Source organism: Amyelois transitella, chromosome 28, assembly GCF_032362555.1.
Source record: "Amyelois transitella isolate CPQ chromosome 28, ilAmyTran1.1, whole genome shotgun sequence".
Taxonomy (NCBI): Eukaryota; Metazoa; Arthropoda; class Insecta; order Lepidoptera; family Pyralidae; genus Amyelois; species Amyelois transitella.
The window spans coordinates 3259697-3273428 of record NC_083531.1 but is presented as its reverse complement, the minus strand read 5'-3'; the positions used below and the strand labels follow the sequence as shown (position 1 = coordinate 3273428).

The following is a 13732-nucleotide window of genomic DNA, read 5'->3' as shown; positions in this document are numbered from 1 at the left end:
TTGACGAGTAACTCATTCATCCTTAATCCACTTTTAGACTCTTTCAAATCTGTCAAACAGCTATCCATAAATAGGTTGAACAGCCACGGTGACGCAACACATCCTTGCCTAACGCCTTTCTCAATCTTAAACCACTCAGTGTGCGCTCCGTTTATCCTGACACAAGCACTCGAATCCTCATATAAGGATTTCAGTGCTCGTATTAAGAGACTGCTCACCCCATGCATAGAAAGTGCTGACCACAATTCATTCCTCTCAACTCTGTCATAGGCCTTTTCCAGATCTACGAATGTGCAATAGACTTTTTGACTCTTGGCCAAAAACTTTTCGGCTATGCACCGCAAGGAAAAGACCTGATCGGTACATCCCATTCCCTTTCGAAATCCCGCTTGAGCATCCCATATTTTGTCATCAGTTTCATTCCTGACTCTATTAATCAATACCTTAGCATACAATTTGCCGACGACGCTAAGCAGGCTTATACCACGATAATTTTTGCAGTCCAGCTGTGACCCTTTTCCTTTGTAAAGTGGCACGATAACAGCCTTACACCAATCTTTTGGTACTCGGCCGCTTCTCCTACTCAAATTGAAAAGGCAGTACAACTGACTAGCTACTACGCCTTTTCCTGCTTTAAGCATCTCGACCGACACTCTATCACACCCAGCAGCCTTTCCCGCTTTCATACTCTTAAGTGCTTCCACAATTTCGAACATTTCAATTTCGCCTTCCATCTCATTCTCTTTTTCTTCGCTATAGCAGAAATCTTTCTTATTTCCTTCCTTTTTTCAAATAAACTTTCAAAATAGTCCTTCCATATCTTTAGTACACATTCTTCTCCTTTCACAACGCTACCATCCTGGCATCTGATCCTAGTCAGCTCTCTGGTTATAGTATTTCCTCGGGCTGACCTTACGGATTTCCAGAATACTTTCAGATTTGACTGAAAGTCTTCTGATAGCCTTTTATCAAAATCCTCTTTATACTCTTCTTTCTTTCTAATCACAGCTTTCTTAACCAAATCTTTCATTTTCTTATATTCCTTACGTGCTTCATTCACATCTTCATCTATAACCTCTTGCATTCTTAAGTTAGCTTTTGCTGCTAACAAATCCAGCCATGCTTTTTTCTTTAATCGCACAAGTTCTTGCACATCTTTACTCATCCACGCATTTTTGTGATTTTTTCCTTTCCTTCTTCTACTTACACCACACACTTCAACAGCTACTTTCACAATTCTTTCTTTAAATTCCTTCCATCCATCTTCAATATCGCTCATTTCCTCTAAATCTTCAAATTCATTCTTCAGTCTATTAATATACTTCTTACCTACATCCATATCTTGCAAATTTTCTACTTTTACTCTTTCCAAAGCGCTGGTTTGCTCCCTTACCCTGTGCCGCCAGCGATTGAAGATACCCATTTATCCGGGATATCACCAGTAAATGGTCCGAGTCAATGCCAGCACCGCGATATGCACGGGTATCCAGCACTTTGTTCTTCAATCTTTCATCTACAATCACAAAGTCTATCATACTTTTTAAAATACCTTCCACTCTTGTGTAGGTGTGGATCTCTTTATGTTGAAACATTGAGTTCGACACAAAAAGATCCCACTCTAGACAAATTTCTAATACACTTCTTCCATTATCATTCACCTTTTCGTCACCAAACGCACCAAGCACCTTTTCATATCCATCACGCTTTACACCCACCCATCCATTAAAATCACCTAACATAATAATCTTCTCATTTGGCTTGGTAACTTTCAATACTTCTCTTACACTATTCCAGAACTCCTCGTTTTCGCTTTTTGCTGATGTTGTACCCCTCGAACCCACATCCCAAGGTGCATAAACACCTAGAACGAAGATCCGAGTGATTCCAACTTTCAGCCTAATCCATAGAAGACGAGGGCTGACACACTCATACTCATTCACGCACTCAGCCATTCGTGCAGAAAGAATTAGACCGACCCCTTGACAGCCTCGGCTGGTACTGGAAATTCCAGACCAATACGCCGTGTAAGGGCCGTGCTGCGTCGCGTCGCATCCTTTCCGCTTCGTTTCATTCACGCACAACACATCCAAACGTCTTTCATCCATCATCTGGCATACTTCCTCAATCTTATCCTTCATTCCTCCTCTTACATTCATCGTCGCAAAGCGGCTTTCAGCAGACCGCATACCGCTCCCGCCGGGAACGAGACGTGATGGGGTGCGGACACCATCGCCGCCATTTATATGCTTTTTAAGGTTCATAATGCGATTCCCACGAGACGCTAGGGAAAAATTTTGTCCGCCCCAGCAGAGCCCCGCATGCCAGGGTAAGGCTAGCCATAACCTGGGGGTCGCCCAACCCCATGGCGGAAGTGGCACGCTCGAGACTAGGCTCGCCCCTAGCCATGCATCCATCGGCGCGGCAGACCTTAGATTGGCAGGGATTTACATTAAAGAGGAATCCCAAGTCTATCCCTTAGTCGGCTCTTACGACATCCGTGGGAAAGAGATGGAGTGGTCCTATTCTTTTGTAATGGTGCCGGGAACCACACGGCATTATATATCCCTTGCGAGGTAGACAGAACCAACAGTCTTGAAAAGACGTGATGATTTTATGTACGTAGATTTGTATGTTAAGACACATATGTACATTCATACATATAATCACGTCTATATACCTTACGGGGTAGACAGAGCCAAAAGTCTCGAAAATACCGAAATATTGAGACACGTACCAGGTATAATTGATGGGGCGATGTGCACAAAAACTTTCGGCACTGTGAGTGCTGCCTTGGGAACCCATGGTGGAATGCCAGCTCTTGACAACACCTATACGATGATGAAAAATATTTTCGGACTTGACACAAATAAAATGGATACCTATGGTGGAGGTCACGGAGGTTATATAACATCATTCTTAGGTGGTCTATAAAATAATAAAATAAAACGACGTCATCGCCCGAAAAATTGTCGAGGTTTCTCATGACCAGAGGGCTGGTCTCGCTCAAAAGATAAGCGAATTGCGGTTTAAAGTTGCTGCAATGCTGCCAGCCTTCTGGGCACTTTACCACGGGACTTGGATCTGCTGGGACTTGCATTTTTGTTTAGATGTATTTGAAGGTTTAAGTATATTTTAGATAGAATTGTATGTATAAATTTTCTTCAATTAGTTTATTTATTTAGGTTTATTTTAGTTTAATTTATACATACACATTTATAGTCGCGTCTATATCCCTTGCGGGTTGGACAGAGCTTTATTATTAAAATACTGATTGGCCTCGCATTGTGCCGGAAACCAAACGGCACGTATGCGAGGTAGAGACTGTTACTTATATACCCTGCCCACAAACAATTCAGCGAGCTAAGAATCAATAACAATAGGTACCTTTTCATCGGGCACCACCAGCAGCGGTCCATGTAAAGCGCAGTATTCATAAACGAAATCTGTGCATTCGTCGCAATCTGAAACATGAATTACTTATATGTATCTACCTAGTAGCTTTTGACCGCTTCTACACCCGCCTGTATACAGATCTATTCAGTGGTTTTGATGTGAAAGACGGAGAAACAAACACACAAACAAACTTTCACGTTTACAATATAAAAGGTAAAGGTTATTTTCACACTATAAAATTACAGTTTACGGTAAAAACTGATAAGTAGAAAATACAGATATATTCGTCTAAATTAGGCTCGTCGACTTCATAATAGCTGATGCGCGGCTTCCGCCGCAAATTAAATCTACTCATGCTAATCAACAACCACTATTTATGTAATTTCCGATTTAAAAGTTGAGTCGTCGTTAAAATCTAAAAGATGTGAACTAGTTAATCAACAAACCTACCATAAGTTCCTACCTATTAATTTCCCGCTTAAAATTCTGAAGTCAGTCTCCGTCTCATACCTTCCCGCCAAAAATCCTTAGGTATTTTGTAAATGCATTTTGTACATACCTACGTACAGCACAGCCAATTTTCCGGACACTTTAAAATATTTTTGTTTAAATGAACGTGGGAGTGTTTTATAATTTTCCGATTAAATATAAAAGAATAAAGACACGAATATATAATTAATTATATGTATAGTACTAAAAACTAGGCTGCATAAGCGTAATGTTAATTCGAAAGCTAAGCTCGAAAACTATTATAAATACCTATGTCATTATGTCAGTCATGTTATGTCATTACATGACGCATGTCATTGTCAATTCAAAACAAAAATAAAAGAAACTCAGGCCCACTTTGAAATTGAATTGGAAAATTTGCAATGGATAATTAAAATAAAATATGTTAAATTAAGTAATAAATAAGCAATTGAAAAAAATTGTAAAATGGAGGAATATTTATCTGCTTCACACAAAAACTTGGTAAGTGATAATACATAGTTACTTGTTACAAATAAATGCTGCGTGTTTGACCGCGAATAATTGGTTTATTGCTTTATATATATAATTAAGTCGATACTGTAAGGTTTATTGCTAGACTCCATTAATTCGATGTAATAATGTGTATTTAATGTTTGAGATAGGTAAGTCATTAGTTATTCAAGGTAAATTATTGACAGTCTCAAGCAATGTTTGTCATAAGGATCTTAAGTTTTGTTTAAGTTATGTTTTTTCTAGGGACAAAACCTGTTCAAGTTTAACTTTGAGTTAAGATATTATTATTATATAGATATAGAATATTTTTACATTCATACATATTATCACATTTTTATCCCTTGCTGAGTAAATAGAGCCAACAGTCTTGAATATACTGAAAGGCACATTCAGCTGTGTGGCTTAATATTGGAATTAAGATTCAAATAGTTACAGGTTGTTAGCCCATCGCCTATAAGAAGAATCCCAAGTTTACTAGCCTTTCTTCTATTTTTTTATGTCAATTAGTGCAGTCGTTTTTATGTTACTTTAATACAGGTTAAATTTATGGTATCTATCTATATCTATATATGGTATATTTATATTTTTTATTAAACAAAAGCAATTAAATTAAGCTACATAAAGTACCTTCTAGTATGTAGTAGTTAGTAAAATGAGTACATATTTATACTTAATTTAAGCTTGTATGTGTTTTTCTGTAAATCCCTTCTAAGTTGCTAAGATCTTAGCATATGTCATTTGTATAAATTCTAATATATCTGTGCCAATTTATATTAAAATTGATCCAAACCCGTCTGGTAGTAAAAATAAATATATCTTCTGTGTGCCTCCTGCTTCTCTTCCAGTGCAAATTGTAAAAGTCTATCAAGGGAGAGTCTAATAATCTCTATTTTTAGGCAAGCAATTTGTCTTAATAGTTAAATTAATTATGTGGTCACTTGTCTGTGACACCGGAGGTCCCGGGTTCGAATCCCGTCTAGGGCATGATGAGAAAAGAACTTTTTCTGATTGGCCTGGGTCTTGGATGTTTATCCATATAAGTATTTATTATAAAATATAGTATCGTTGAGTTAGTATCTCGTAACATAAGTCTCGAACTAACTTCGAGGTTAACTCAGTCAGTGTAATTTGTCACGTATATATTTATTTATTTATTTAATTATACATAATAGTTAATCTTAAATTATCTTAAATTAAAATTAAAAATTATCTAGGTGTCTATCTTGAACCGTGGTAAAGCGTAATAGACAGAGCCAACAGTCTTGAAAATACTGATGGACACATTCAGCTAAAGCCATACGCTTAATGTTGGAATTGAGATTCAAATAGTGACAGGTTGCTATCCCATCACTTCCAAAAAGAATCCCAAGTTTTTTAACCAACCCATTAGTTGTCTTACACGGAAAATAGATGGAGTGTTCTAGTCCTATTTCAAAGTGACTAGCAACCACACTGCATACGTAAAGGATAAAGATGTATGTAATGGTTGACTGGTTGATAATGCTTCTAGCATTAAGCATATCAGTGTATTTAAATAAGTCTGCCAATTGTGCTATACATTTGTATTTTGTGCAATGAAGTTTGAATAAATAAAATCTTCTCTTTTTACAGAGGGATAACAATTACTCGGACCTCACCATCGTATTAGGCAATGAGAGTTGCGATTTGGATTCGGCCATTAGCTCAATAGTTTACGCTTTGTTCATGAACTGGCAGTACCAGCAAATAAAATGCAAGACGTGCACGAGATTCTCGCGAAGGGACGATGTTAAGGACAGCCTGTTTGTGCCAATTTTGAACGTGGAACGTGAGAACTTCCCTTTGAAGACTGAGGTTGTATATTTTTTGAACGAACACGGGATCAATGAAAATAATTTGGTGTTTCGGTAATTTTTTTTAATATTCTAATATATCTATACTTATTTGTTTTTGTTATTAAAACTTTGTTTTTTTTTAAAGTGGGTATAGGATAGAATAAAATAATAAAATATGTAAAACACCTGTAAATAAAAAAAGTTTGCCTTAATTTGTAAATGAGTAAATACTTTCATTCAAAAGAGCGCGTCAAAAACAATACAGTACAATAGCGGACTTATCCCTTAGTGGTATCTCTTCCAGCCAATCCTTAATTAAGAGTATTCATTCATTCATATAATCAATAATTATATTTGTATCTCAAGATGTAAATAATGACAGGTTGCTAGCCCATCGCCTTTATGAAGAATCCTAAGTTTATAAGCCTATCCCTTAGACACCTTTAACGACATCCATGGGAAAGAGATGGTGTGGTCGTATTCTCTTTTATATTAGTGCCGGGAACCACACGGCACACAGAGTGTTAAAGTATCACAAATTTAAATAATGGTTAATCTATACTAATATTATAATGCCGAAGAGTTTGTTTCTTTGTTTGAAAGCGCTAATCTCAGGAACTACTGGTTCGATTGAAAAATTATTTTTCTGTTGAACAGACCATTTATCGAGGAAGGCTATAGGCAATATAACATCACGCTGCAACTATTAGGAGCGAAGAAATAATGGAAAATGTTAAAAAAGAAAAGGGGAAAATTATTCCTCTTTGAGGGCTTCAATGATGCCCAATATAACTATTCCAAGCGGACGAAGTCGCGGGCACAACTAGTGTTACTAATAATAATACTCATTTTAAATTCACATTTGCTTCTAGAAACGATTATGATTTGAAGAAGTTGGTCGCTCAGAATAAAACAAATGTCGTCCTAGTGGACCACCACATATTGAGAACGGAAGACCAGTTTTTAGAGCAGTATGTGACGGAAATCATAGACCATCGCATCATGGACAAGACTGGGTGGAATTTTAAGGTTGGCTGTGTGTTGATATGTATGTTAGTCATATGTATAAAAGTATATATGACTGACTGACATATCAGAAGTATAAAATCAGATGTATAAAAGAAGAAAGTGTTCTTTCTTCTTTTGACATAAAATTACTAGCTGTGCCCGCGACTTCGTCCGCGTGGAATAGTTACTTTGGGCATCATTGAAGCTCTCAAGGATTAATAATTATTCCCGTTTTTTTTTCACATTTTCCATTAGTTATTTCTTTGCTCCTTATAGTTGCAGCGTGATGTTATATAGCCTAAAGTCTGGTTCGAATTAAAAAATTCTATTTGTTTTGAATAAACTATTTATCGAGGAAGGAGCGACGAAATAATGGAGAATGTGGAAAAAAAAATATATATATACTGGCTCTGTCTACCCCGCAAAGGATATAGACGTGATCATGTAAATAATGAATGAATGTTATTTTTTTTAAACAGAATGACACAAGATCTACAATAGAGCTGGCGGGGTCGTGTTGCACTCTGGTCGCCCAAAGAATAAAGGATCTGTCCGCTTTGGTCGCGAGGGACGTGGATTTCTTCGACTCGTATCCAGTTTGCAGCGACATGTTGCATAGTAAGTTTCATACATACATACATAATATGATCACGTCTATATCCCTTGCGGGGTAGACAGAGCCACCAGTCTTGAAAAGACTGAATGGCCACGTTCAGCTATTCGGCTTAATGATAGAATTGAGATTCAAATAGTGACAGGTTGCTTGCCCATCGCCTGAAAAAGAATCCCAAGTTTGTAAACCTATCCCTTAGTCGCCTTTTACGACATCCATGGGAAAGAGACGGATTGGTTCTTTTCTCTTTTGTATTGGTGCCGGGAACCACACGGCACTGCCGGGAACCACACGGCACAGAAAGTTTCATTTATATATATATATATATATACTAGCTGTCCCGGCAAACGTTGTTTTGCCATAAAAATAATTTTTAGTTTAAATATAATGTTAAGGGTGGACAACCCTTAACACTTAGGGGTATAAAAAATAGATGTTAGCCGATTCTCAGACCTACTGAATATGCATGCAAAATTTGGTTAAAATCGGTAAAGCCGTTTCGGAGGAGTCGTAGACAAATATTGTGACACGAGAATTTTATATATAAGATATATATATATTATATTTTCCATTTGTGCCGTGTGGTTCCTGGCATTAATAGAAAAGAGAATATGACTGTCCTATCTTTTTCCCATGGATGTCGTAAAAGGCGATTAAGCAATAGGCTTATAAACTTGGGATTCTTCTTTAAGGCGATGGGCTAGCAACCTGTGACTATTTGAATCTCAAGATTATTTATTTGTAAAACATGTTACATTACATACATATAAATGGGTACATACATGTATTGCCGATGAAGAAGCTATTGTTGTGACTGAACATGTTTGGCCATACGGCATACAAAATATTTATTTATACATGCGATATTCTCATTTTTTTTTTTTTTTATTCTAACATTAAGCCGTACTGCTGAACGTGGCACTCTCAGTCGGTGGCAGTGCATCTTATATAAAACCTATATATAATAAATAATAAAATATAGAATATTTTTATAATTACATAAAATTAACATCTCTGCTTTTTACCTGTTGGTGTAATGTCATATTCACAGCGTGTCCCAGATGTGTTCTTTGTTGCAACGTGTCCCATGTTTTTAAACATAAAACTCTTTTAACACTACTAATTACTTTTAATCTTGAACAAATAAATGGAACTTAAAAGGGAATATATGAGTTTCATTTAATTGTTGTGCGATGGGACACGTTGCAAATATGATGATTCAAATTCAAATTTTATTAATTATTATAGGATACTTCATATCGCTTAATAATTGTCAAATCTTTTGGTTTCACATTGGTTGACGTCAAAAAATACTTAAAACCAAGTTTACTGCCGCTTTCAAGGCGTCAGTGCAGAAGAAGCGGTAACAAACTGCACTGCAGCATTTCTTCATCAACGTCAACTTCACAAATATCCATACTTATATCATTTCAATTGATAATTGTTTCAGGTACAATTATTTTGGACACGGTGAATTTTTCGAAGGAATTTAACAAGGCAACTCCACATGATGAGGAGATAGTTCAGTTCTTAGAGAGTCTTATTAAGCCAAGTGACTATGAAACGGCAAGGTTAGTGCTTGAAATACCTTTTTAATTATAGCTCGGTTGAGCGGTTTATTCGTATTTTCGCCTGTTCATGTCTTTATCCTCTTCGGGGTAGACAGAGCCAACAGTCTTGAAAAGACTGAAAAAAAAAACGACTGATGGAAATGAGGGTGTCTCTAGCGGTGTTCTAGGCGAGAGCCGTGCAGAATCAGTTCAATTACATAGTATGGCATTTTTTTGTTCTTGCAAATGCATAAAAAAAGCATCGGAGAAGAACAATAAGACTCCATGGTAACAATTTCACGTAACCTTGGAAGTGAAGACGAACGCTCTCGGCGTTAGAATCTATTTCGTCTTTTGATCGTTAGATTTTGAGGTATACATATTCATTACTATATGGATGCAATGATAAGTTAGCGCATCCATAGCGAAAATTTGATAACGCCGTCTATGTTCGACTGCAAAACTATTTAAATTTACCAAAAATGTATAATACAATCTAACGCATATTTGATGAAAAGTGAACAATGGCGCTATTAATTGTAATTACCGCGCCGTTCTTATTTCAGCCACCCTTGTCGTCGTAAACGCTTCAAGCAATCGCTTTATCTTATCTAACAACCAACATAGGTAAGGGAACACGGTTAAAAACGGATATTCAGTATGTATTGTACTTTGATCAGGTCGGGGACGTCCTGGTAAAAGGTCAGGTCAATATTACCTGAAACCGAGAGTTTCCTTCAGATATTGCATGGTGTCCAGGAATCGTGTAAAGTAGAAAAATATAGTCTGCTTACCCTTCCAGGAAAGAGGCGAGATTTTAAAAGAAAATTGGTTTGCAGTCTTGATACGCACATTTTCGCCAATTCAAATTTTTATCTTTTTTGCACAAAATTTTGAGATAAATAATTTTTATTCTTTCAAATATCTTAATGCTTAATACCACGTTCAACTTGCGCAAGCGACTGTTTCCAAGGTATCATCACTGAATTTTTTGTTCAATTGAAAGAATTCAATTGATTGAAAATTGCTAGACATAGAAAAGTGAATGTTTCGGAACTTTTCGGTTTAACGTTTTTAAAGGGAAATTCTTTGACTTCTCAATGGTATAAGATATACTTTGTTTCAGGAGACAAATACTGGACCGTTTGTCAGCAGCCAAAAGCAACGTAACACTATTGACGGCCGCGCAGCTCCTGCAGAAAGATCTTAAAGTTGTTGGCGATTTTCTAGTACCCAGTTTTCCTATTCTTGTCGAGGTAACGTTTGATTTTGATATATATGAGACTATATGAATCTCAATTCTATCATTAAATCAAATAGCTGAACGTTGCCTATCAGTCTTTTCAAGACTGTTGGCTCTGTCTACCCCGTAAGGGATATAGACGTGACCATATGTATGTATGTATAAAATATAGTATCGTTGAGTTAGTATCTCCTAACACAAGTCTCGCATTTACTTCTCGGCTAACTCAATCTGTGTAATTTGTCCCGTATATGTATAGGTATTTATTTATTTATTATTAATATATGTGGGTATGTATGATTTATTCATCAGGAGTTCCTAAAGAAACCTGACGCAGCCGAAGCCATGGCTTCAGCGTTAGTCCAGAGGCGGTGTAGAGCGATATTGCTGTTGGGGATGTCATTCGGCGGCGGTCTAAACAGAGATGTTGCTATATATTCAGAAGATGCGGCAACCAGTGTCAAGGTTAATTTTCTTGTTTTTTTTCTCTCATGCAATTTTATATATACATACATACATATGGTCACGTCTATATCCCTTTCGGGGTAGACAGAGCCAACAGTCTTGAAAAGACTGAATGGCCACGTTCAGCTATTTGGCTTAACGATAGAATTGAGATTCAAAGAGTGACAGGTTGCTAGCCCATCGCCTTGAAAAGAATCCCAAGTTTGTAAGCCTATCCCTTAGTCGCATTTTACGATGTCCATAGGAAAGAGATGGAGTGGTCCTATTCTTTTTTGTATTGGTGCCGGGAACCACACGACACGTATGAAATAAATCGCTTTACTAGTTATATAGGACAGGGCACTGACCAACTGACGCATAGCCAAAATCGTTGGGTTTGAAGATTTGAAATTTGGCATGTAGGTGGTCTAGAGAAGTCTAGGTTACGTAACTAAGAAAGGTATTTCCGAATTTCTAGAAAACTTTAAAGCTTAAAAACAACATGTTATTAACTTGCTCTCCTTCTTTATAGTAAAGATATGTTCAGTGCCGTGTGGTTCCCGGCCTTTTATGATAGGACCACTGCATATAATTCCTATGGATTTCGTAAAAGGCGACTAAGGGAATAGCTTATTATAAATTTGGTTCTTGGATAGTGGATTCTTACATCATTAAGCAATACAACTCAACGTGGTGTTTCAGTCTTTTTAAGACTGTTGGCTCTGTTACTCCGCATGGGATATAAATGTGAATACATGTATGTGTATACTTATTTATTTTGTTTCAGTTATCGAAATTTTTCGAAGAGTGGACCAATCCGCCTCTCATGTTGGTTCCGGCGGAGACACCAAACAAAATAGCTCGGTGTCTATACTACAAACAAAACAATTTATCTGCTACTAGGAAACAGTATATACCAGCTTTGAACGAATATATTATCACAGATGTTCCTAATCAACCATAAATTTTACTTATAACTTTCAATATATTGAAACCTATAGGCCTGAAAAAATTTAATATACTTTTCAATGTTGGCATCATGAGAATGTTAAATGTTTTAACATTGTTAAAAATCGCTGTCCCGTTCCGGTAAGGGGCAGGGGCCCCTGCTCCATTACCGGAACGGGACAGCGATAGGTTTCTGCGCGATAAAAATGGTGTCCCGCGTGCAATGCCGCGGGGGCCGGATTAGCTTTCTAAATCATTATACTAATACATGTTTAGTGTCTCCACAATTTCAGTTTATAATATGCCAGAATATACAGAAATAAAGTATCAAGAGCGCTGGCGCGATATTTTACGATCAGGTGGCATTTTGCGAAAGAAACATTTACGACGTCCAGGATGACCAGGGGAAATTTTTAGAATGAGATGTTTTGCGTATGAGCCCCAGAGAAATAAAAAAAATCTGTGGATATTGTTGGCGGAACTAGGTTTTCTAAATACTGTGTTACCGGTCTCCAGGAATCGCCATAATATAAGAGTAAATAATGATATTAAGAACTTTGTGTTAGGACTGTGTTGTGTATATATTTGGCTATTGGTCTCAAAAGCAACACGCCCCTTTTATGAGTTTATTTGAAAATCGTTTTTTTTTTAATTTCTCACATAATATAGTAACGAAATGCAACTAGTTGAGAAAATGGGCCACGCTATAAATGTGAAAATGGGTCACGTTTTATAAATTTGGATGAGTCAATGTGATAAGATTTAGCAAAATAAATTAATTGCGTGTCCGATTGCAGACATGGCATACCTATATCATCATAATTCTTATGAGATTAAGAAATACTTTAATTGAAAATTATTCTTATATGTTGAATCTTATTTAGAAAATTTACACAAGGGTTATAATAAATTAATTAAAAAAAACAAAGTGTGTTTTAATTATTTATTATAAAAAATATTTTTAGTAGTCTTGACACTTAGCTAGGTACAGCTACGAAAAAAAAGCGATAAACTTACATCTAAGTTAATATTTACAACTTGGCCGAACAGTAACTGTTTGTTATGTATCAAAATGTCAATCCATTCCACACATAATAAAATAGTAAAATGTCTGAACTTTAAAGATATTGGTAAAGAAACTGATAATTATGGGTAATCTACATACCTATATAAGATCAACAGAAGCTAAAGATTTAATTTTAAGAAGTTCTTTTTACTCGCATCACGCGAATACTAAGTATCCGATTTGAATGAACTAACGAACGAACGAAGACAATAAACGGGTGGCAACATTTTTGTATTGACATTTTCAGTGGAAATAGTAGCGGGAAACAGCTTGTTTCATACATAATACGCTACGCTTTGTTACATATTGATCGGAATAATAAGTAATTATTTAGATTTTTATGCTTCAAATGAAATTGAATTAATTTTAGGTCAGAGATCGTATTTATGAAATAATATTTAGGTTTATTTTATACTCGGAAGCAATATTCTTCCTAATTTCACCTACGTTGTGGTATACAGAACCTTAAGGTAAGTAAAGAATATGTAACTAGGTATGTCGTATAAGACCGTATTGTATAACACGTAGGTACACATTATCTGAAATTGTTTTACATCTTTGCAACATAAATATAACAATATTATACTCATTAAAATAACAATGTTATATAACATTTGAAAGTAACAATTAAAACCTGTTAAATAACTTATACTCAACATGTTTTTAATT

The 13732-nt window shown here is 36.2% G+C and overlaps 1 protein-coding gene across 1 annotated transcript; it reads left to right on the top strand.

The window, feature by feature from the left end:
- Window positions 1-4204: 4204 nt before the first annotated feature.
- LOC106133130 (exopolyphosphatase PRUNE1) lies at window positions 4205-13427 on the top strand. The gene is made up of 8 exons (XM_060952307.1): window positions 4205-4365; window positions 5989-6263; window positions 7064-7220; window positions 7679-7817; window positions 9263-9383; window positions 10489-10618; window positions 10918-11070; window positions 11837-13427. The coding sequence occupies exons 1-8, from the start codon at window positions 4330-4332 to the stop codon at window positions 12011-12013; spliced, it is 1188 nt and encodes a 395-aa protein (XP_060808290.1). The 5' UTR covers window positions 4205-4329; the 3' UTR covers window positions 12014-13427.
- Window positions 13428-13732: the final 305 nt, after the last annotated feature.

Coding starts and splice junctions, on each gene's coding strand:
- LOC106133130 (XM_060952307.1), top strand. CDS start 4,330: ATGGAGGAATATTTATCTGCTTCACACAAAAACTTG. Junction 7,221..7,678: donor AGACTGGGTGGAATTTTAAG/GTTGGCTGTGTG, acceptor TTTTTTAAACAG/AATGACACAAGATCTACAAT. Junction 10,619..10,917: donor GTTTTCCTATTCTTGTCGAG/GTAACGTTTGAT, acceptor TTTATTCATCAG/GAGTTCCTAAAGAAACCTGA.